This window comes from Python bivittatus, unplaced genomic scaffold, assembly GCF_059951505.1.
Source record: "Python bivittatus isolate LINGU-HERP-01145 unplaced genomic scaffold, Pbiv_v1 ctg000190_np1212, whole genome shotgun sequence".
Classification (NCBI taxonomy): domain Eukaryota; kingdom Metazoa; phylum Chordata; class Lepidosauria; order Squamata; family Pythonidae; genus Python; species Python bivittatus.
In genome coordinates this window covers 772,934-796,974 of record NW_028277042.1, presented here as the reverse complement: position 1 = coordinate 796,974, position 24,041 = coordinate 772,934, and the positions used below count along the sequence as shown (strand labels likewise).

The following is a 24,041-nucleotide window of genomic DNA, read 5'->3' as shown; positions in this document are numbered from 1 at the left end:
TCAGAGAAGACTTTAGTTCACTCTGCACAATACATGGGATCAACCTATAGTCAAGGGTCACCAGTCTTAATGGGCACCTTCAAAATTTTGAAAGGCACTCTCATAAAATGGATACCAGGGAGAGCGTGGACACAAAGCTGGTGAGGTTAATCTGCACAATCCTTTCCAGACCTCCCAGGTGTTTCCTTTCACCTCAGCTTACCTTTCACTTTTTTTCCCAGACAAGGACTTTCATGCAAAACATCAGGCATACCCACCAACCATCGTCTATTTGTACAAAGGCACATTGGGAGAGGGGGAATTTCTCTGAAGGGAATCCCAAATAGCTTGTTTGGAAATATATATGCTACTAGAGGCTGGCATTTTGCTTTTCTCATCATACCTTCACATTTTATTTTTTATTAAAAGAATCAAAATAATAAGACCAGGTGGTCATAGGATTTGAAGAGCACCACGCAAGGTGCTACTGGTACATTGGGGTCTATGGTTGTTATTCTAAATACTCAAGCCATAAAATACTGCTGAAGCCTAAAGATCCAGCTATGCTGGACTTCAGACTGGCAGAAAAACTAGGCAGGGCTCACCTGGCTAATTTTTTGATGGGAACCCCCCAAGTAATCTTAAGGCTGCAGGTTAGTCTGAGAAATCAAAAAAGTACCCAAAGAAGGCAAGAACATGCCACTTTGGTCCTGTAGCCAAGAAAATTACATGGGTAAGTCAGCTCAACTCAAAGGGTGCTCTATCTTAGCAGCTCTAAAGTGCAGGACAACAACCCTTCTGCACCCAAGAGCCACACTTGGTATCTTGGGAAGGCTGAGGGATTTCAGACCTATGGACAGCACTGTTGCTCAGTCGAAGGCTGGAAAGCAATCCCAGCAAGAATGCTTAATGTAAATTTGATGTAAATGCTATTTAAGGTTTTGTCCTGATGCTTGCAGCTTTTGTGTGGTCCTTAGCTTGGGAAAAGTTACATACTCCTACAAACCCAAGTATATAATGTAACGAGCTGCCACCTGTTGATCCCAAATCCAGCAACTTTCCTTGCAACCAATATTGATTCAAAAGAAAGTTCATTTATTGAGAATAAGTGTACAGATCCAAAGCATTGCTAAGACTGATCAAAAGTGCGCCAAAAGCTGTTTTTCTTACTTCCCCCCCCCCACATCGCCCTTTATTCTTGGTCCTCTGATTCTCTTGCTGGTATGACCTTGAGCATGCCAGAGCTTGTGATAAGGAGCCATCTGCTTTTTAACGGTTTCTCATTCCTACTTCCCCCCCCTCCTTTTACAATGGCAGAACCACAGCATGTAAAAAACCATTTTTTTTTCTTTTTAAACTAGCCATCTAATAATCTATTATAAAATCTTGCGAGGATTCTGACATATAAAAAAATAACCTCTGCTAACCAAATGCTTCCCTACCAATGCAACAACCCAAGTGCCCTCAAGAAGAGCTGAACATTATTCAACTAAACAAAGATGCACCGCAGTAACCCAGAACTCCAAAAAGGGGAAACAGACAACCTATTCAATGTACTTCCAAAATAACAGATACCCATGTATACACAACGCATTACAATACAACCTTCATTCAGCCTGGGAACAAAATGTCTGCAGGAAAACAACCAAGCTTAGAGAGGATCAAGAACCCAAGGATATCCATGGACAACTGCATAAAAACTAGACTGAAAAAATGAAAGAAAGAAGTTAAAATCACCACAAAGGAAGAAAGACAAAGCCACAAGAAAACCATAACTGAATAATCCAGTTCAGTTCAGTTCAGTTCAGTAGACTCCCTCGCCAGATAAGCAGTCAGTTTAACAGAGTCACTGATATAGTCTGGAAAGTGAATACAGTTAGTCCAACAACCTCAACCAGAAAGTTTTAGCAGAATAAAAGTAGCAAGACCACAGAGATGAAACGATGGATGAATACAGCCATAGCATGTTTCCCTTTTCCTCCCGTGAACATCCAGACATGGAATCACTCCATGCTGTATTATGCTTCTCCCTCACCTGTTCTACATCATCAACCAGCGCACTGCAAGGGAGGGACTGGGGAACAGAGATTCAAAAATCCTCACAATGATTATCCTGCATCAACTGATGTTACAGCAGACTTAGATTTTCTTTGTCACTTCAACTACCTTCCTTTGAGCCTCACAAAGCTGACCAGTTTGAACAAAAGGGCCTTTATTTTCCAATAGCAGGAGGCTGTTTAATAAGGTGAGTCTTTTAACAAAGAATTAAAAATTAAGCAATATCACCACTGTGCCACACTTTAGGACTCTTGATTCTTCTAGGTGGCATCTGCTAATGTCAGACGCCACTGACATTCAAGTGTAATTAAAGAGAACATCCATAAATTTGCCAACAGAATGCATCAGAATTAATGCTTTTAAAATGAATCCCCAAAGAAAGCAATAATAGGCTGACATTTATATAACATTACCCATTCTGCTAGACATTCAATTAATACTTCCTTGGGTAGTCAGTGCAGGAACGTTAATTATAATGAATGTATTTGTGTTTGTACCTACACAACAGCTAACACTAATGAATTTTACAGCAAATTAACAAGAATTGTTCCAGTGGTATTTCATTTTTCTTCCTTGTGCTACTATGCAATGACCACTGTCATGTGCTGGGCAACAGAAATACTTTCTTGTAGGCAACAGGCACACTCAGAATGACTGGCAGAGCATCTGCTAAAAATGACATAGATCATGACCCAAGTTCAATCCTCAAAGAGTTAAGAAAGAGCTCCCCCCCGCACACACACACACATCCCCAAAGCTGACAAACTGTAGGGACTTAGATCTTGTCTTTGTCACGCTCACTACCATCTTCTCAAAGATGAGACCTAACTCAGTAGAAGCTTTCTTCCAAAATTCTTGGCCCTTTGATAATCTGACCATCGTATTCTCTTCCTTCTTTCACTTAATGGTAATTGTAAATGGATGCTGCCTTTCAGAACAGTGTTTCCCACTGCAACAGAATAAAATAAAAAATCAATTTTAAAACTGAAAGCAGCAATGTGTAAGCAATTTTGGTTATTTATTTATGGCCCCAGACCAAAACCATTTTTTAAAGAGACTATAAACATAGACTTGCTGAAAAGCTCCACTGTTAGATACAAATTTGAAATATTAACGTATTAATATATTAAGGCCTTGGATGTCAAATCATCTTTGCTTCATGCCAGATCTTTCACAGGGAAGGGCCCTCAGAGGCAACCAGCACTGTGAGGTCCTGCTCTGGCAGGGTGGATACGAAGAGGGACCCAGTGGGAGAGGCCTTCCTTCGGATACTGCAATCGCCGCCAGGAGAAGACACCTGACATTTCCGGTGCAAGATGCCAGCAGAGGAAGCCCAGAGAGACATTTATATCTCCACTTCTCCTTCTACTGACCTGGGCTTTGAGAATTAAAATGTATATAAAATATAAATTTGTGACAAACAAAGGAAGCAACCACTGAGCACAGTTCTTGAAATCTGCCTCCTGCTGGTCACAGTAACTTTAAATGTTTTAACTCCAATTCCCATTTCAGAAACTTTTGTGGCCCTAGGACAAAAAATTAGGCTAGCAGGGGGCCTCTTTCAAGCTTCCATTGTTTTCTTCCCATTGAAAGTCAGTTCAAAACATTTTATTTTGTTCTCAACTCAACTCAAAAAGACATTCCAAATTAGGCTGCTTTCTTTTTCTTTCTTTTCTTTTTCATAATTGTATTGAAAGTTTTAACAGCAATAGTGAGGACTAATGCAAACTAAAATAGAACAGAGAAAAGGAAAAGGAAAGAGAGAAATAAAAGAAAAAGCTAAAAGTGTAATAGGAAAAAAGTAGGAATAAGTAGGAAAAAAGAGAAAGATATAAAGAAGATATAAAAACATAAAGAAACGGCTTCCGATGTTCTTCACAGCAGTTCTAAGTACATTTTAGCCTCTCTCTCCAAAGTTACTCCAAATTAGGCTGCTCTCTCCTGAGCCCAGACCCCCCCCCCACACCCCCTCCATTTCAGGCCCAGCCCAGTGGTCTAAAAGCAGCCGCTCTCTTCAGGACAGGACAGTATCGCAGAGCCTCGACAAAGGCAGGTGGGTGCCCCTCTCGGCTCAAAGGACCCGATGGCCCAGGCTCAGGCTCAGGCAGGAGGAGGCCCAAAGGCGAGGCTCAGGCTTGGCCTTGGCCAGGGAGGAGCTCATCAGCCAACGGGGATCCTGGGCTTATGCATCCAGCCCTGGCAGCAGAAACGGTAACACCGGTGAAAGCAATTCCTGCTGCATTCACCCTGCCCTGCCCTGTCCTGGGTGGGTGGGTGGGCAGAGAGGGTGAGAGCGAGAACCCCTTGTGCCCAAGAACTAAATTAAGTGCAACTAATTAAATTGTGGTGCAACTCAGCCTGGAATCCACCAAGGCCAGATTTAGTCATAACCCATTTTCTCCTGTTGTTTCCATTCAACCTGATGGAAAAGCAAAAAAGGACCAGAACCAAGAGAAAGGTCTTCCATGATCTCTGGGCTGGGGAACGTCCACCTCCCCAACCCCGCTAACAGCCACTTCCTCCAACCCGGTGCCCCCCAAGCCTTGAACAGCAACACCTGCCTCCCATCCAAAGGCCAAAGAGGAGAGGGGCAGCAGCGCAAGGCCTCTGAAGGAAGGGGGAGGGGAACGGAAAGGGGGATGCCAGGAATTTCTGCTCTCTGCCCCAAACAGCCTCCTCAGTGGTGTTGGGGGCAGGCTGATGATGACTATTTTAAGGATTTTCCCCAACTTCAAATTGAATTTGGTCTTCCCAATTTGCAACAGCAGAGGTTTCTTCAGCTTAAGGATGTTCTATCACTGCCTCAAAGGCCCCTGAGTTGCTTTTCTGCCTAATGGAAGCCATGGCAGAAACGAAACCTATAACACACCTCTATCAAAAGGTCAAGAATATTTTTAAAGTGGACATTTCCGGGATATTTCAAACATGGACTAAGGAACTGGAATTCCTGATAAAGCCACAGCAATGGCTTCAGGTCCTTAAAAATATTAAAATGGTATCTACAAATTTGAGGTTAAGGTTGATTAATGAAAAATTTGTATTTAGGGTCTATTGCACTCCCCAAAGAATGTATTTGAAAGGGTGGGTGTCAGATTTTTTATGCTGGAGGTGGGCTCACTGACCCACAGGATATGGTTATGTGATCAGTTAGTATCTTTTGGGGATTGTGTATTAATGTAAATTAATAGATTTATGAGAAATTTTTAAAATGTTAAAGATGTTAATACAATGTTGAATTATATACCAAAGGTTTGGAATTTGACTGTTTATCAGGAATTGTGGTTGTATCGAGCGGGGGGGGGGGGGGGGTTGGGCAAAAAAGAATTATAGTAAGAAATTGGAAAAGCAATAGTATTCCAGATGTCAAGGAACTGTTGTCAGAAATGTGTAATCTACCTGTTTTGGAAAAAGCAGTATTTTCTATTACTCAAAGATTGTAGCAATATGTGTTACTATGGCAGAGATTCTGTGGTATCTTATGACAATACCTTGCGCTGTTTGTATTACAGTAGTGAATTCATTGGTAAACCAGTGACTATGATGAGAATAAAATATTAGATTTTTTTTCTTTTCCATCTTAGTCCATATTTTTTGTTTGTACTTTTAATTGTTTTAAGTTTCTTTCTTTCTTTCTTTTTTTTTTTTTTTTTTAACATTAAACACTGTTTCATTACCAAAAAAGTTAAATAAAAAGGAGGGCAGCCTTCCACCCCTTTCCTATGTACATCATGCCATACCATGCCCTCCCCCCTTTATGAGATGTCTCCTTTGAAAATAAAGGCACAGTAGCTTTCTGCTCAAAACCAGAGAGGTCAAGGCAATAACTGGAACATGAATGCGAGGACTGACTTACCATTCTGTAATCTCAGGATGGAGAATTGTATTGTTTACCATAAACCTACAGGGGAAAAAAGAGGGGGGCATAAAATAAATATGAGAGAAATAAATGGAGAAATAAAAGTTATATCAGTGGCTCATCTGGAATTTATTTCTAAGCAGGAATTCATACAAAACTTGATCTAAACTATAACACTGGTTTCAAAATATGTACAGTAACTGCCAGGGATTGGCTAGGCCCTCAAATAAATCCCCCTTCCCAGAATTATTTACACTGTTAGGGATACAAGGCAAGAGAAGAGAGAACCTGAAGGCGTTGCACAGGATTCCATTAAAGGCTGTTGCACAGAGAGGACTATCATGCCCCCTCCCCCAGCATCGTTCCTGCTGCTACAAAAAGCTAGACTCAAGCCAGGGAATTCTGTTGGCAAGCTTTCTTCTGATGGCTTCCAAAAGTAAAAATAACAACTGGTAGCTGGACACACAAGGAATTTACAGAGCAAACTAGGAGACTTTCACATCACGGCTACCCTGGTAGGTATGACAGGTTGCAACACAAAATAGACATTTACCAGAAGTCAGATGGGTGAGGTAGCCGCCCACCACTCCCATCAGCTCTGAGAACACCTATTATTGCTCTGTTGGGAACAGGTGGGTATTTTCCGAAACAAAGGATGGGGGTGTGTCTTCCCCCATCGACTCTTCCTTTCCAAGGCTGCTATGGGACCCATGTGAGGCTCAGAGGCACCCCTTACCAAGAAATACAGCACTAGAGGCCAGTCCATTCTCTGTTTGGTGGCATGCTAATTTTCCCATTCTTTTTTCAACTGAAGAACCTAAGATGCATAATGGAAAGAGTAGGAGGCCTGGCACAGATGCTCAGGGAATTGTCCAGGGAAATCAGTTTCCTCTGCAAGATTTCGCAGCAGAACAGTGGGAGAATTTGGGTGAGATGTTCAAGCATTTAAGAACTCTAGGTAGTGTAAGCATTTAGGCAGGTCGGTGTAATGCCTTCAGTTCAAATGGGATGCGGTCTCAGTTCAATACAGTTAATATTATTGCTCACTGGTTTAATAATCTTTCCTTTCTGTCACACTAAAAATAATTTTGTGACAGCTTTCAGAGAGACCTTGAGAGATCAGGGCCTTTGAGCTATGCACTCCTGCCTGAAGGAGGAGCGTATAAATCTATTCTGAAGCTCCTCATGAGAAACTTATATACAGATTAGGAAGCCACAGTACAGACAGAACATGGCAAAACAGACTGGCTCCAAGTTGGCAAAGAAGTGAGACAAGGCTGCATACCTACATGCCGAATATATATTAAAAGAAACTGGATTGGAAGATGAGAGTAGTTTTAAAATTGGAGGAAGAAACATCAATAACCTGCGCTATGCTGATGACACTACCCTGATAGCTGAAAATGCAAAGGATTTGCAAGCCCTAGTACTAAAAGTCAGAATACAGTGAAAAAATGGGACTAAAATGAAATATAGAGAAAACCAAACTAATGACAACAGGTAGAAAACCACCCTTAGAATTGACAATGAAGATATCAAAGTGGTGGATAGCTTCTGCCTTTTAGGATCAACCATCAATAGTAAAGGAACAAGCAGTCAAGAAATATGCCAGGGACTAGCACTTGATAGAGCAGCCATGAGGGCCTTAGAAAAGTTATTCAATGCCATGATGTACATGATGAGGACATGTAGTCCTCAGCTTATGATGGCAATTGGAACCAGAACTTCAGTCGCTAAGCAATGCAGTTATAAAGCACAACCACATCGCTTAGTGACGGCAATCCCTGGAGTCCCCGTTGCCATTGTTAACTGAATCCCATGGTTGCTAAGCAAGGCAACTTCCTACCAGCTTCCCACAACCAAGTCAGTGGGGAAGCCAGCAGGAAGTTGCAAGTCCCAGGTGGTTCACAAGAAGGCTGGCAGGCAGGTAAGTGGCTGCTGCCAGGTGGGGGAGGGCATGAGGGAGGCACTGCAAGGGTACGAGGGAGGCACGGCAAGGGTTGGGGAGGGTGCATGGGGGTGAACTTTGGTGTTGGAGAAGACTCCCGAGAATACTGTGGACAGCCAAGAAAACAAACCAATGGATCACTGAACAAATCAACCCAGAGTTCTCACTCGAGGCACAAATGACCTTAAATGACTTATCCTACTTTGGACACATTATGCGAAGACCTAGCAGCTGTCTTGAAAAGTCTATAATGCTGGGAAAGGTGGAAGGATAGAGAAGAAGAGGATGACCAGCATCAAGATGGAAAGAACAGTCTAGGGATAGATCATCATGGAGAAAATCTATCTATGTGGTTGCTAGGAGCTGAAAATGACTTGATGGCACATAATCAATGTAAAAATCAATCCAGGTTGAAGCTGGTGCAGATACAAGGACTCATGTTTAGATGTGCAGAAGGAAGAGAATGAACACCTGATCTTTGGTCTATTATCTAAGAAAGTGTTATATTTCTTCTGGATCGCAGGATGATGGGGCTTGAGAGATGCAAGAGGAGAGAAAGGCTGAACAATAACGAACAGTAATGCACAGGTGATATCCCTTTCTCAACAGAAATGAAAGGGAATTCCTGTAATGCCAGAAAAGCTCAGTTGCAAATCAATATCTGCAAGAATGTCAGCTAAGAGATTAACTACTTCTGGTGGCATTCAACATCTAAGGCTTTCTTAGACAGCTGCAAGACCTTTCATGACCAGGCAGCAGAAATATATTTAATTACTATGATCTCTGCTCCATGCATAGGCTCAATCCTACAAGTTTTGCAAACATACCACCAGTGCTTAAGAGGTGGTATCCAATTTCAAGATGAGAGCCAGATCTGCCCAGCCCTGCTCTCAACATGCCTCTGAAGGGGAATAAAATTGAGTAATTTTAGCCAATAATCACTTCAGCTCCTCACAGTCATGCAGAAGTCAGTCACCACAGGGTGACAAAAAGAAGCGAATCTAATGAGATTTGCCTTCTTTGGACATCAAGGAAACCTTTTTTGCAAGGGCTTAAGGCTGTTATATTCCCGGCAAATAAAAAGATACAGTTTAGCACAAAGGCAAAAAAAAAAAAAAAGATGATGCAAAGGAGAATTAAACATAAAGGCAACCAGCCACACAGCACACTGATGAGAAAAATGATACGTTGAACAATACTGAGCAAAAAGGTGGATCTTTGTTTTGACTACAAGCATCCCACCACATTCCTAACAACTGGCAGAGGAAGGCTTGCAACGAAGGCCAAGAAGAGCAGGAAATAATTGCAGAATTGAGATCAATATGGAAAACAGAGCATTTGAAGAGTTCACTGGGAGAATAGCCCATCTGGGAGTGAAAATGATGGAAAACAGCCATGGCCCTTCAGCCAGCAGGCTCTCTTGTTGAAGGGAAAGTCAGGAAGCATTTAGATGACCGTGCAGGTCGGAGAAAAACACAAGACACAGAGCAAACGCCAGACTACCACCTTCAGCTTCAATCTTGGAGTTGTAGTAATGTTTCCATCATTCCTGCAAGATGGAGAAAGGCTCCTTTTCTGCAGTGCTGACAAAAGGTAGGCCACCAGAGCCCCTTCCCGGTGGAGGACAGGATTTTTTCACCAGTGGGGTCTCATTTGTGACATGACTCATGTGTGCAGTCTCTAGGCCACCAAAAAAGGGTGCTAGAGTCTGGAAGGGGTGTTTCCCCCAACATCCCACCTCAGGACACTAGCAATCTGGGCACCTTGTTGGGCATCAGAGAGGCAGGGCTCCACCCTGGCAATCTTGTGGCTCCAATTGGTTTCCCTCCTCACTCCTCTTCTGGCTGTAGGGGAAACCAGCACTCCAGCTTCCACAGCCAGTTTTTCTGTCTTTTTTAAAAGAGTAGGTTGACTCACATCCAGAGAGTGAGAGGCCTTGAGACTGACTACCCCAACATTACAGGTTGAACACATGTAACTGAAAGTGTAACTGAAAGGATTCAGCTGTTACACCTCTGAATTCCCTTACCAAGTGGCCACTGCCCCCAAAGAGGCCATTGCACCACACCTGCCTCTTCATCTTATGTTCCTGGGGTAGTTTATAGCTCCCACACCAATCTCCAGTTAAACCCTTTTCTCAAACTCCAGCTCTTCAGCAGTACTTATCTGCTAGCTGCAAACATCTAAATGACCACTGGATGGCAGCTAAGATGCACAAAAATTCCCAAACTTTGGTTGCCACCTAGTAGTGAATAGGTCAAGCAGTCAACCCACAGTTTCAAGAATTAAAAAAAGCTCAGTGATAGAACTGATGTGGGGGATGCAACACACGGGGTAACCAAAGCATTGTGCATGCCAACTGGAGGAGGCTTTTCATGTGCTGGATGGCATTAGATGGGGCTGGAATTTCAGTCTGAGGGAACTGCCAATCACAGCCCTTACAAATTACAAGAAGACAGTCCCAACACAGAGGGGCACAACCCACTCCCAGTCTTCTACAAAGCAAGCAAGTCTCCTTCCAAAGGAATGAAAGATGGAAACAATCTCTGCCTGCTGAGGTTCTCCAAGGTCTCAACCATCTGCAGAAGTAGCATATTAAGTTATCCTGAATAATCCAGAAGGATGACTCCTATAATTTCAAAAATGCAGACATTCTAGAGAAAAAGAAATCATGTTTCACAAAATGCAGTATTTATAAAATACATTAAAAGAATGTATGTACTGAGTGATCCATAATAACTAAGGATGGAAAGGTTGGTTTATTACAGTTTGGCCCGTATATTATTTTTCTAACCTTAATCTAATTTTTCCTTTTCCAGATTGATCTGTGAATTATCTGCATGTACTGGCATGTATTTTGGCTAATCCCTGCTTTATTGGCTATATTTAATGTCTTTCTATATATACTGTACATTTCACTAACACGTATATCCTTGATGCATTTTCCCCTAATTCTTAGATTTTTATACAAATCATTCATGTAGTTTGAGAATCAACTGCAACATTAAGTGTGTCTTAGTTTGCATAGGAGTTTGGGAAATGCAAATCAGGTCATAACAAAATGCAAAACACCCCTCCAAAAAAATTCTATTCCATCTTCAATGACTGGAATAAAGATAATATACAGATATTATCTCTATATATTATAGATAATATATAATATTATCTCATATATATATATTATCTCATATATATATATATAAAAAAAATAGAGAGATATTGCCATTAAGTTCCTCCAAATAGAGAAGGAGCAATGGTTTCCCTTTAAAAAAAAATGTACATCAGCCTTTGTTATTTCTTTTAAGTACAGATCTGTGAGCAGCTGCTCACATGTAGATCACCCACAAGATTCCTTACAGATGCAGAAACTGAGAACAGACTGGGAAGGTTTTCCCCTGTAGCTCAATTAGGTACAAGCACTCTGTATCAGAACCCCACCCCCTACCCCTATGTGGACAAAGAATCAGGAGACTGGCCATCAGCCAAGGAGATAGTGCCAAGAGGTTGGAGGAAATCTAGTGAAATATTGAGGATGTGAATCCTGACATGTGAGAAGCTGCAAGCTGTTCTGCATGACATCAAGGGGGTTCTTTTGCTGACAGGAGGCACAAATGATCCGCAGCTGTCAAAAGGCAACAGGAAGATCATTTGATGCCCCATGGTTAGAACGCAAGTAGGCCTCTGCAAATCCAAGGAGACAAAGCTGCCAGAGCAACTGGAAATCTCTTTGCAAGAAGCAAGGAAGGCAGAAGAGCCCCAAATAAAGCCATAGTGTTCCAAGCATATTTGGCAGGGCAGGGCAGGGCAGGGCAGGGCAGGGCAGGGCAGGGCAGGGCAGGGCAGGGCAGGGCAGGGCAGGGCAGGGGGGAAAGCAGTTGTCACACAAAAATGGAGGAGACAAAGCAGCCACATACAAACTCCCATCAGAGCTAAAGCAGCACCACACTCAGAAATGGAACCCTGGGCTCAGAGCTAATTAATAAGTTACTTGCTGGCATGTTGTTCTGCATACTGTAATACTCATCTACCTTACAAAGTTATTGCAAGGATCCTCTTCTAGAAAAGTTAGATGTGCTTCAAGTACACTCTAATCCATCATAAAATGCTAAATTGCTCTGTTCTTTTGGAATAAAATGATTTGATTCACAAATTTTTTGCTATGGGTTTACATATATAATCAGGCTACCATGATACAAATACAGTTGAAGTCAGATCATCTGAACTGGGAATGGGAGGCTTCTATTTTTGATCACTAGGTATTTCAAGTCATTAGTCAACTTAGGATTTATCTGAATATTTCAAACCCAGAAGGTAACTTACTGGCTGATTTTGTCAAAAGATGCTTCCCTGGTCACACTTCCACTGTCGGTATTAGTTCCTCGCTGGAAAAGGAGAGCAAAATATGAGTTCTAGAGCAGCTGCTCAATCTAAAAGCAACAGAGACCAGGCCTTCTGCCAACTGCCTTCCCCCCTCCTGGGAGCTGAACTTCCACTCTGATCATTCCCCCTACTCTCTTCTTGGTACCAGGTTGGGAAGGATGGATATATTACTTATTGACCTAAAAGGAAGACAGCCATGCTTCTTTAGACAACCTGCTGCCTCTCCAGGAAACTTAAACAGAAAAGTGTCTAATTAGAATATGACTCCATTTATCACATTTTTAGTGAACCTACAATGATTCTGCTATTTTAAAGTGAATTATTTGGGAGGAAAAAACTACTCTCCCTTTCAGATAAATACAGCATTCTGTCCCATGGCTTTCTCTGGAAGCTCCAGATGCAGCAACCACCTGTCCCCTAATAACAGAACCAAGGAGCCCCAGGTGGGTCACTTCCATCTGGATGGAAGAAGGCCTGTAAAGGGAAACAGTGATTCATGATGAAGCACACACAGAGCAAGCTAAAAGCACCCCTGCACAAGATACAGGCTATGCATATGTTGGTCTTCCCTCTTCTGTAATTCAAAGAAATTAATCATGCTTTTTTGTTTCAGTTCCACCTCTAGTTCAATCCTGTTTTCTCTCCCTCTCATTCGAGGGCAACCAATGAAACCCAGCAGGAAGAGGGAAAATGATTTCTCCAGACAGCTGGTTCTCTGGCACAATAGGGCGATTACATGGAATGGGGAGGCATTAGCAGGCACAGCACAAGGCAAGAAATGCTCTTTCACCCTAAACAAAGGAGCAAGGAAACATCTCTTCTGTTCTGCAACCCACATCCATGAAGATGAGGATGATCATTATTAAGGTATAGATCCAGGGACCGCACCCACTCTTTGTCATCCTTCCATATGTCTAGCAGAGACATTTATGCAGTTTTCCAACACTTGACATCATTTTATTCTCAAAGGCTACAATATGAAGTTCCTTAGACTGAGACAGCATGACTAGGGCCTTGAATTTGTCCCCAAGCAATTTTGCAATGGCCCAGAAATCTGAAACCAGCTCTCACTGCACAGGTCTCTTTTTCCATTCTTGACCACTGGAGCTCCTCCCAAAATGAAGTGGGACACCTGGACAATATTTTCCACCAATCATCCCAGTCCAACCAGTTGACATGCAGTCTGAAGGCAGCTGCTAGTAGCCAATCCTCCTGGCTATAGGTGAAAAAGAGGCTAGGACACATGGGGAGGGTTCCCTCCCTCTCCTCCCAGAAGTGGGTGGGTTCAGCACCAACCATAACCACATGCATACCCTCCTGCATTCAGACAGCCACCTCTTTCTTTCTTCCCATAGCAAGTTGCCAGAGATGGAGCAGGCGGTTTTTCCCAGAAATGAGAACGGATTGTTTGCAAAGGATCTTGAAACCGGGCAGAAGACTGCATTGGAGGCCAGGGGAGCACACTGAGGACTGCTAACTTATCGTAAAAATAAAATAAAATAAAGAGCTATAGAATTTAGTAAAACGTATTGGAGAAGCATACCTCTAGGTCATATATCATCACCTGGGAATGCATCTTAGCACTTACCAGAGTAAGAAGAACTGAAGGTTTTTTCGAAGCCAAAACACTGGCAATCTGACAAGATAAATAAAAGAAAATACTCTTCACTGTGTTCCATCAGCTTGCAATAGCCCAACTGATTCTAAACTGCTCATTCTCAAACACTCTGTTTACATATTTCATTTGACATCAATAAGGATGACATTGTCTCCGTTTCCTTTTCACTGAGAGCCCAACCAATCTCTGGGCCCAATTTGTGTTGTTGTTGTTTTCCTAGTTTTTTTTAAAATTATTATTACTATTCTAAGAAGCTGAAAGATTCAGAAACATTTCTTCACAGTGCCAAGTCAAGGCTGAGTAGCTCTGTTCATTGGTTTTAGCATTTCTTTTCTGCCAAGCGCAAATACATTTACACAATCTAATACATTGTTTTAAACCAACAAAAATTGCAGGACACCTTCACTCTCTCTCACACACACACACAACCAGCAGAGCATCACGCTCTAGGAAAATTTTCCACTGTTTTTGCATTGCAGTTGTCCCAAATTGAGATTGACACTCATTATGTTTTAGCCTTTCCCAACTTGGAATAATCCCTGGATTTCAGTTCTTACAATTCCAGGTACCCATAACCCACATCTGGTAGGACCACTAATGCTGTTGCTGGGATGATGAGCATTATAGCCTAAGACATCTGGATGACACCAGATGTTACCCAATCTTGGGGAAGGTTATGTTACAACGACCCTGATATAACAATCTTTGGGAAGAGTTTCTTGGAGAGATATCCAAATGTTTCAAATCTGAAACTGTTTGAATTCCAAATGTTCTTTCAAGTTGAAAGTAAACATTATAAATTCAGAATGGGTTACTGACCTCAGAGTAAGCGTTCCAACCTTCTGGAAGCAATCTGAACTCAAAATAATCTTGTTTCAAGGTCACAATAGCTTGTTTCAAACCCAACATATTTCAGATTCAAAAAATTTTGCACACTTTTAGTATCCTGAACTTCTATTTTTATCTTCTCAAAACCTATTACATAGTTTTTTTTAAAAAAAAAAATCCAAATGATATGCATAAATTTGACCTGGCAAACAGTCCTCTCTGCTACAATGGAAAGAAAAGGTAGAACAGAAAAGGAGAAATAATTAGCAGGGACAACAGTTCATTATGCAAGAAATGGCATTATTTATAAAATAGCATTAATGTAACAATGTTGGCATGAACAGTGATGCTAATTTCATTTTACTTCATTTTATTTTGTGGGCCATTTTTTTCCTTTTCCAAGAGTTTATTCCATAAAGGCCTTTGATGAAAAATAAGAAGCTGTGACTTAAAGCCCAAACATAGAGAGCATTTGTTTCAGACAGCCTTCCTTAACCTGGGGCTAAAATCAGATATGGAAGCCAAGTTCTTACACACAACAGGTTTCAAACTTCTACACTTCCTCTGGGGTCCCACCGCCATCAGTTCTGTTGACTTGACTTGACCCACAGGAGGGATATGAGGATGAATAAAACAGATTGAAAAGTAAAATAGAACATCATCAAACTTACATCTTTCTACACCTTAATCAGATGCCTCTAAAATTTTCTCTCAAAAACCACAGCATGTGGTACAACACATTAGCCAAGGTTAGCTTTGAGTTTGCTAGAAGATATCTATCTCCAAGTGGATTCTTAATCAAGATCTTGTAGTAAAGCAGTATGCTGGGCTACAATTCATGTTTTTCTCTTCTGTTAAGTGTCCCATCACCCACCAAAGATTATGACTGGTTCATATATCTACCCATGATTTAACTGAGGTTTGTTGAATAAGCCACAGTGGCCTCAGTTCATACCTAACCAAGCCATCAAACCCAATTACAAACTACAGGGGAGGGGTGCACATAAACCCTAGTCAAAATCAAACCTTATGGTTTAGATGTGTTGAGATTACAATTCACAGCCAGTGTGATCAAAGCTTGGCCCAGAATTATGGGAGGTGCAGTTATAATACCTCGGGATACCAGGCTGGGGAAGCTGGCTTCTTGCAATGCAGAAATCCAGTCCATGTATACTTAATAAATCTTAGGAGTTACTGAAACTTACCAAACCTTCATTCTTGAATGTGAATAATGTTTTTTTGGCTACATATTATTTCTCTATAATGAGTTCGCTATCAGTATGATACATACAATGGCAAATTACAAAGCTTTCTACACATAGGAATGCACTGAAAAATTACTTTAAGAGTTTATGCTATACCTTTAATTGTCTAATCAGTATAAAGCTTTGGGTTGAATAAACAGGTGCTCCAATTAAAAAATATTTCTCTGCCTGACTTAAGAAACTATTCTTAATAAAACTACTTGATGCCATAAATGGACATCCACATTGCAGGGGCTGCCAAATGGAGGTATAGCATCTGAAAAGTATCTATTGATTCAGCCCCATTTATATACATCTTCAAGGTTAAAAAAAAAATCAATCAGTAGAAACTCAGACAAAGTATTGACTAAAATTTTGCTAATCTGGCTGCAATCCCATTTATAACTTGTCTATCAATGTAAAATTTTCAAGCCGGGGGCAGGAGGTGGTGGAGGAAGAGGCAATTTAATATAGCAATCAATTCAGCAAAAGGAACAGTAAGCAGAAAAACAAACAGTCTCCAATTAAACAAGAAGAAATCAATTAGGCACATTAAACACAAAGAGCCTGTCTGAACAGACAGCTGTTTAAAGCTGCTTTTAAGAAGGGGTGAAATATAGAGGATCCAAGAGAGGTGGGTCTGGAGATCTGTCCTATTTCTGTGGAAGGGAATTATGTTTATATTTAACAATACTTGAGCTCAGGACATGCACATGGATACATCCATTAGGGACTCCAAGGACCATGAAAAAGCTGTGGAGAAAGTGATGAAATAGATACCTTCTCACCTAAGAATTATTTCTCCATGCCTATCCACAGCCCATGGAAATCCAGTGGCAGTCCTGTAAAAGGTTGGGGAAGGAAAGGTGGTCTCCATATTTCCACAAGTTAAAGGAAATCTACCTGCTTTGCATTTTCCAAAGACAAAGCACTGTACTTCTTGAGAGCACTCCTGACAATTTGCCAATGGATGTGATATGAAGCGCCAAAGCACAAATTCCTGGTTGTCATCCACTCTTACAGATAAGAAATCCTTAACTAGCACTATGGTATTTGACGCATGAAGTCATATAACAAGAACCATGATTCCTATCCAGGTAGGCTGCCAGCCGCCTTCACAGACAGCACAAGGGGATGATCAGATTAGAAAGAGACTATTTCACAGGCATATTTATTTCAAGAATCAAGCTGCATTTGGGATGTCAGCTGGAAAGTGGAATTTTTGAGACAGTCAAAGCGGGGCTCCGAGGGGGAAAAATAATTGTTTAAGAAATATTTCTGTTTATGAATGGTCTCTGCCCAACGGCCAGGGAAATTTAGATCTGTTAAGGAAAAATTATATGCTACAAAAAGGGACAGGACTGGAAAAATAAAAGCTTCTTTAGTTGAAAAAGTGAAAAAAAAATGAGAAAGAGGGCTTAACTATTAAAAACCTGGCAGAAAACACTCATCCATGGCCTCTTTTAGGACGGGGGAAACTTACCCATCCAAATTAGGACTGAGAAATTGAACTGACTAGATGAATCAGTGTTTTGCTTTTAAAACAAGAAAATATTGTTTTAAATTATTTCAGTATTTGGGGTTTCCCTACATCCCTGTCTTTATTCAGTCATTGATTTCAAGCAACATAGAAAAAAAACAACATTGCCATTGAAAGGACAGAGTAAAAAATGGAAAACAATTAAAACACACCCTGTAAAATAAAACTGCTGCCAGAAACAGTGGGATATGTTTGAGACACATTAGATTATTTAAGGAGAGGCAACCCTACTCATAACAGAATTCTAATTCCTTACATCACAAAGCCATACTAAACAGAGCAGAATTAGCCAGAATGCAAAATTCCCTGTCAGATCCCAAACTCTATAGCAGTGTTTTCCAACCTTGGTAACTTTAAGATGCATGGACTTCAATTTCCAGAATTCTCCAGCCAGCATGTTGAAGTTCAGACATCCTGGCTGGGGAATTCTGGGAGATGAAGTCCACACATCTTAAAGTTGCCAAGGTTGGAAAATGCTGCTCTATAAGAACCAAGTTCCTCTACTAATTCTAGGCAAAAGTCTATATTTCAGAGCAAGCCCTCAACTTCCCAGGCAAACAACTTGAGAATTAATTTTTCCTTTCTACTGAGTTCCAGTGCCCCTCCAGTCAGGGGCAATGGATCAGCTTAGTCTGAGTTGCCAGTAAATGAGAATTCTGGCCATTTTCTGGGATATGGAGATCTGATGGCAATTAGGGTTAGCAATTAGCAGATATGGCTCTGATGGGAATAACCCAGCCCAGGAAGCTGGGCTGGAATACTTCCCATTTGGGGAGATCTACTTCCATAAAACTTCCAGACCACCCCAAAAATGGCCAGACTGGCATGGTCCAGGATGTTGCAGCATTCAATGGAACATTCCAGTGTTGTCTAGAATATTCTGAATATTCCATAACACAGCATGTTGCACATCCCTAATTTCTGATTTTATTTCTCCTTTTCCAAGGTGAATTCCAGTGATTCTATTTTATTCTGGCTTTTATAGCATCCCAGCACAAGATGTGGTGGGAGGGGGGAATCACATAAACATTTGGGGCCTGGTTGAATTGTCTTAGACAATTAGGAATCAGCTGATCTAACCATCCTAGAGAGGGGTTCCACAAAGTGGAGGGGGAGCTGTTATACAGAATGCTCCACCTTCTGTCTCTACCTGCTTGCTTTCCCTAGGATGATGAACATTAATCCTGGGCCAGGGTTTCACTCCAATTCCACTTTCTCAAACCAACTTTTAATTGTGTTCACTTTGGTCCTGAAGAAGAAACCTCTATCCTGAGAAGCATTTTTGGTGCTCCTGATGGAGACCAGCACAAACTGGGGCAGCCATCCTGATGGCCTTGCAACTCCATTTTGTAGATAGGGGAGAGGAGAAGGCAAGAGAGCAGCCAGAGCTAGTGGATCAGAACCCTTTAACTTTAAGAACTGGCCCTGAGCTGGCCTACTGCTCTCTTCTCTCCTCATTGCGTATGCTTCTGTGTCATGTTATTCCATGTTGTGTCATTCAAAGACCACCATTTTAGTCTCTTTTAACCTGCAGGGTCAGCTATCAACCTGAAAATTTATGACCTCCCACCCATCCCCAAATATTGCATTACCTTGGCAAAAGGTGGAAAACTCACCTCATCTGTATAGCGTACTTCATTAATAGCATATTTCTCCTTGAAGTATTCAGGAGGGTGGATCCTTTAAAAAAAGCAAGCAAACACACATTGGTTATTTTACAATTAAGAGCACAGTTTTACACACTGGTCTCTCTCTTTTTATTCCTCTTTTGTGCAGGAATAAACTTGGTTGTTTCTTACCAGCTGGCTCTGCAGCTGATGTGCTGCTCACAGGTCATTTAAGGAGCCTAAGCATATTTCTAGCATACAGAGGGTGGGGTCTCCAGTGACTGGGCCCACCATTTCAGAAAGCTTCTCAGCATCTCCCCACCCAATTTCACACAATGCCTCTTAAATCTCAGCTTATAGCCCTTTAAAAATAAAATAAGAAGGATGGTGTATGGATTGTAAAGAACGGCAAAGCCATAAAAGTCGACTCAGAGCTACTGCTGGCAGGGCCTCTGAAGCCTCACAAATCATTGATTTGAAATCACCGCTTACATGTTGCTGCAAAGTTCCAAACTCAGCATGAAGGAATTGTCCACTATTTTACTCCAAGCTTGCCTCCCCTCCCCCATTTCTGATAGCTCAGGTGAACCTGTAAATTTATTTCACAGTCTGAATTCATTCTTATCTCCCTGTCCCACACACAGCTGAAGAGTTTCCTTTTTAGAGTAGGCAGAGTGAGGACCTTCCCTGCCTCTGCTCAGCCCCTCTGTTATTTTTCTGCTTGAGATTGGATTGTCTCTAGGTAGAAGACGACAAGGTCTGGGCAGCAACTCAGGTTGGCAGCAACTTCTGAGAAGTTCCACTGAAATTTGTGCCTTGAGAATAATTAAATGTTTCTTCCCTCCTTCCCTCCCCCACCCCCACAAGACAATGGCCAGAATGACAACCTAGAAGGATTCAAGGCAGGCAGAGAAACAACAAGGAACTCCTTTGTAGCTCCAAGGTCACACTCTTATTATCACCTTTCTTACTTCTGGGAGCCTGTTTCCTTATGTCCCACAGTTTGGGAATTCTGGCTTTATTCTGTCCAACAGAAGCCCTGAATATGAAGCATAAGGTCCATGCTTACTTTCACCAATGTCTTCTTGCCTGTAGAACTTGAGTGTCACCTAATGCCCTTGTTACACCTCTAACTCCAGGCAAGTAACACAAGGGGCTGGAGTCCCACATCCCATTAAACCATGGTATGCTTTGTTTGGGTTTTGCATGTTGTAAGCACTCAGCTTTTGTGGTTTGTAGTCCAGTCAACTGCAGTTAAAACATGGCTTAGTGTAATACATGAATATGGACAATCTCTAGCCCAGCTGCGTCAGCAAGGGTTAGCATTTGCATTTCAGATCCTGCTCAGGATTAAGTATGCACGTTGGGCTATTTAGCCTCACCCAATGGGATCTAGAACAGGGAGAGATCTTTTAAGGTGTTTGGTGCAGTCCGTTTTGCAGACCTTCCAGACAGACAATCAACTCAGCCTAATTATTTCTACTAGCTAGTAAATTCTGGTAACGATTTAAAAGAGGGGTTCAAAAACCTATTTCTACAAACTAAGGCCAAAGGCATCTTCTTTCCTAATTCACAAGCTTGGCAGAATCAGCTTTCTGTAGCTCCCTAGTATTTAATATGCAGCACTAGCAGGGGGCAGCACCTAGTTGAGCTTGACACTTAAGCAGCACCAGCCCTGACCCGTTCTTGGATGGGATACCTCCCAGAAAGTCCAGGTAGCTTGACTGGGAAGACAAAAAAAATATCCCAGGAGCCAGCAATGGTCAACTACTTCAGTACCGCTGCCAAGGAGCCTATCTGGAAGTCAAGCTCAGGAACCAAGCTCAATTCAAAGCTTCTTCCCCACCCTTCATTCATTATGTTATTCAGGCATCACACTTCCTCCTATGGATTCACCATAACTGAGTGGCCGGCACCTGCTTTGCACATAGAAGGTCTGGAAACAACATTTCTTTTAGACCTAGGAGCATCCCAGCCAGAGCTCCATGACAGACCCATTTCCTTCCGGTGTCCAAACTTTAAAAAAAACTGCTTGCAACCATGACCAATATTTATAACTATTTACTAATCTATGAAGTAGCATCAGAGCTACCTGTCAAGGGTCTTACTGGGAGGTCTTTCTCTCCCAAGAACTGGCCTTCATTGGTCTTTGGCCTCGGAAGGGGGCGTTCCCTTACTCATCAGCAAAGAAATTACTGTCCAGGATTTTAAAAAACTCATTTAAAGTATTTCCAAATCCCACAGCAGCTAATTTCATATTGTGTGGAGCAGCAGATTTAAAGAACAAGCACTTACCAAAAAGCTTGAAAAGGCTTAACTACAAACTTAAGTGAGAGAGGTGAGAAAAAAAACTTCTTCATGTATCCTCATTCTAAGCACAGAATGTAATTTTAATAAAATTCTAAAATTTCATTTTATGACATTTATGAGCAAGGATTAAAAGAAAAAGACTGGGCATAATAAAACTGAAAAGCAGCTAGTTTCTTCTAAGTACTAATTGTAAAAATGTCATTGAAATGTCATCTCATCAGCCAAACAAGAGACAGAAGCGATCTATCAAAAAGGAAGCAATATAATAGATGCACAACTGGGGAAATGTTGAAATGAAAGAAAACCTAAAACAGATCATTAGCTTTTCTTGTTTCATTCTGCTCCCAATATTCTGAATTATATCTAACCTTCACTGAAGGAAATGAACCTCTGACTAATGTAGCCTTACCTTAACCTGGTGCTCAGCCATGCTTGCTGGGGATGATAGGACTTTGCAGACCAACATCCCCAGAGGTTGGAGAGGTGGTCTTTAATTGAAAAGCTACCACCCCCCTTTGCAAAATCCTAGGGAAAAAAGTTCTAAAACCAACGGCATTCTTTCCCAATAGGAATGGGACAAGAATAGAGCTGAGTTGATTTTTAGGTGAACAATTTAATGTTTTGCATGCCAGTAATCTGCATTTTGATTTAAGTGGCTGGGTTTGGCACAACCCACGGATCTGGAGCCCTTTTCTTTTAGCAGTCAGTGAGAACCCTTGGCACATGTTGTGGGCACTCTCACAAAATGGCTGCCCCAATGGTTGCCACATCCAATTACCAGAAGCAAATTCCTGAGGATGTTCCCCGCTTCCCTACACCCAGCTTCTCTTGTTTTTTTCCCACGGTAAGGACAACTCTTCCAAATAAAAACAGAGCTTTTCATTTGTAATATCAGGATACCAACTTCCCAATTAAGTATTTATTTTTATTCATTAAAACAATCCTTGGGGAAAAAAGGTAGAGGTTATATGGGGCAAGGAGAATGGCCAGTCCCAAGGAAAGTTCTGTGAGAAGTGGGAACTCCAAAAACAGAGTTGCACTCATTTAAAAAAAAAAAAATTTGGGTTTCTACTATTTTTGTGTAATTTAATATCTTCTTCTAATTTAACTAGTCTTAAGGGAGGGGAAAAAGCTATGAAGAAGTGAGAATTCCTGTTTCCACCCACCTTTCAAGCTTTTGGAATTCTACTTGCCATTTTCTCCAATATTTTTCAAGCACAAGCTCAGAAGTTGTAGAGTCAAGAACCTGCCTAGAGAGGAAAAAATGGGATTCCCAGGTAGCCAAAATTGTTGCCAGCTTCCATGTGTAGAGGAAGGAGGGAATGGCTTTGAAGGACAGGAGGAAGAGTCACAACCAAGACAATAGTTAGATAAATGAAATTTGAGTCTGGGCCAGAACTGTAGCCTGAGTAAACTTCTCAGACAGGACGCTCCCTAGCTCTCACAAAGATCAATGGGCCGGGGAAGCACATTCAGACTTGCAAGATTCTCTTACTATAGCTGTTACAATAAAAGTAGCCCTGACCTACATGGCATTAGTTTCTTAGTCTGGCTATTTAATGGGCTGACACCACATTCTATATTCCTGACCAACTGCAAAACACACACACACACACACACATCATTGAACTAATTCCTGAAGTTTAGGGTAAAAGTCACTTTGCCAATTTCAGCTCTTCACAAGAAAAAAAGCAAGAAGCAAATTTAATGCCAGAAATGTTCATAGCAGGCCCAGTGTTCTTGAGAGCGGAGGACCACCGACAGTAGTCCAGCTCCCTACCTAGGGGAGGTTTCCAGCCCATTCTGCAAAGCACCAGTTTGTGGGAAGGCTGGTTTACAGGGCTGGTCAAAGACCCAGGAATGAAGGGAAAGTGGTGATATGCAGGCCACGTGGGCACCCAGACAGTACCTCCCAACAGCTCCTTAAAGAAGCTGCATCTTTTCCTGACCTCGCACAGCTGCTCTGTGCAGCCGAAGCACAATCCCAACAGAAGGTGAGCTGAGTTTCCCCCTTTCTCCTTCAAATCCTCATATCTGTACAGTCCTACTGGTTGACAGCACTTTGGGATAAATAAATGAACGTACACTATAGTGCAGTGCAAATTTCAAAGCAGCCTAATGTACTATTTTGTGAGAGTGACCAGCACATCAGCAAACGTATTGTAGGTAAGAAGGAAATTTAAATAGAGCTCAAGCAGAAGAAAAAAGGTACAACTGCTTTTCACCAAGAAGTCACCTAAGGAGCTCTTTAGAATAAGCAGCAGCTAAATTAATGCCCCGTCAGGCAAACTGAAACAGGAAGGTTTCCAACTTGTCTGCTTCTCTGCATGTTCTTATTAATGAACACGCAACAAGGCCAACCTACAACTGTCTCTTATTATGTCCATTTGCCAAAGGATCTGTGGGGCTAAACAAGTTCCGCTGCCATGTTTGTGGCACCGTTAAATACAAAGTTTGAAACGTCACTTTAGATGTCAGCAGCAATTCTAGATGATAGAGGAATATCAGAGTAAGAGTGAAAGGGTTCCAGATGATTCAAACGACTATTTAATAAGAATGGAACGATGCAAGGTGTCCTCAGGGTGTGGTCAGAAAAGTCCAGATGATGGCCACGACAGTCCAATCAACACTTCGCCCGTTTCTTATGCATGTCACATACATACGCAACACACT

At 41.7% G+C, this 24,041-nt stretch overlaps 1 protein-coding gene across 2 annotated transcripts in view; it reads right to left on the bottom strand.

Moving 5' to 3' along the window:
• Positions 1 to 24,041, bottom strand: part of PEPD (peptidase D) — a 164,916-nt gene that overhangs the window by 111,806 nt on the left and 29,069 nt on the right. For both annotated transcript variants that reach the window (XM_088135846.1, XM_088135847.1), the window contains exons 4-7: positions 19,068 to 19,131; positions 13,810 to 13,857; positions 12,162 to 12,223; positions 5,891 to 5,935 (exon numbers count right to left, since the gene is read on the bottom strand). In XM_088135846.1, the coding sequence (XP_087991972.1) occupies positions 5,891 to 5,935; positions 12,162 to 12,223; positions 13,810 to 13,857; positions 19,068 to 19,131 (219 nt within the window). The remainder of the gene's footprint in view (positions 1 to 5,890; positions 5,936 to 12,161; positions 12,224 to 13,809; positions 13,858 to 19,067; positions 19,132 to 24,041) is intronic.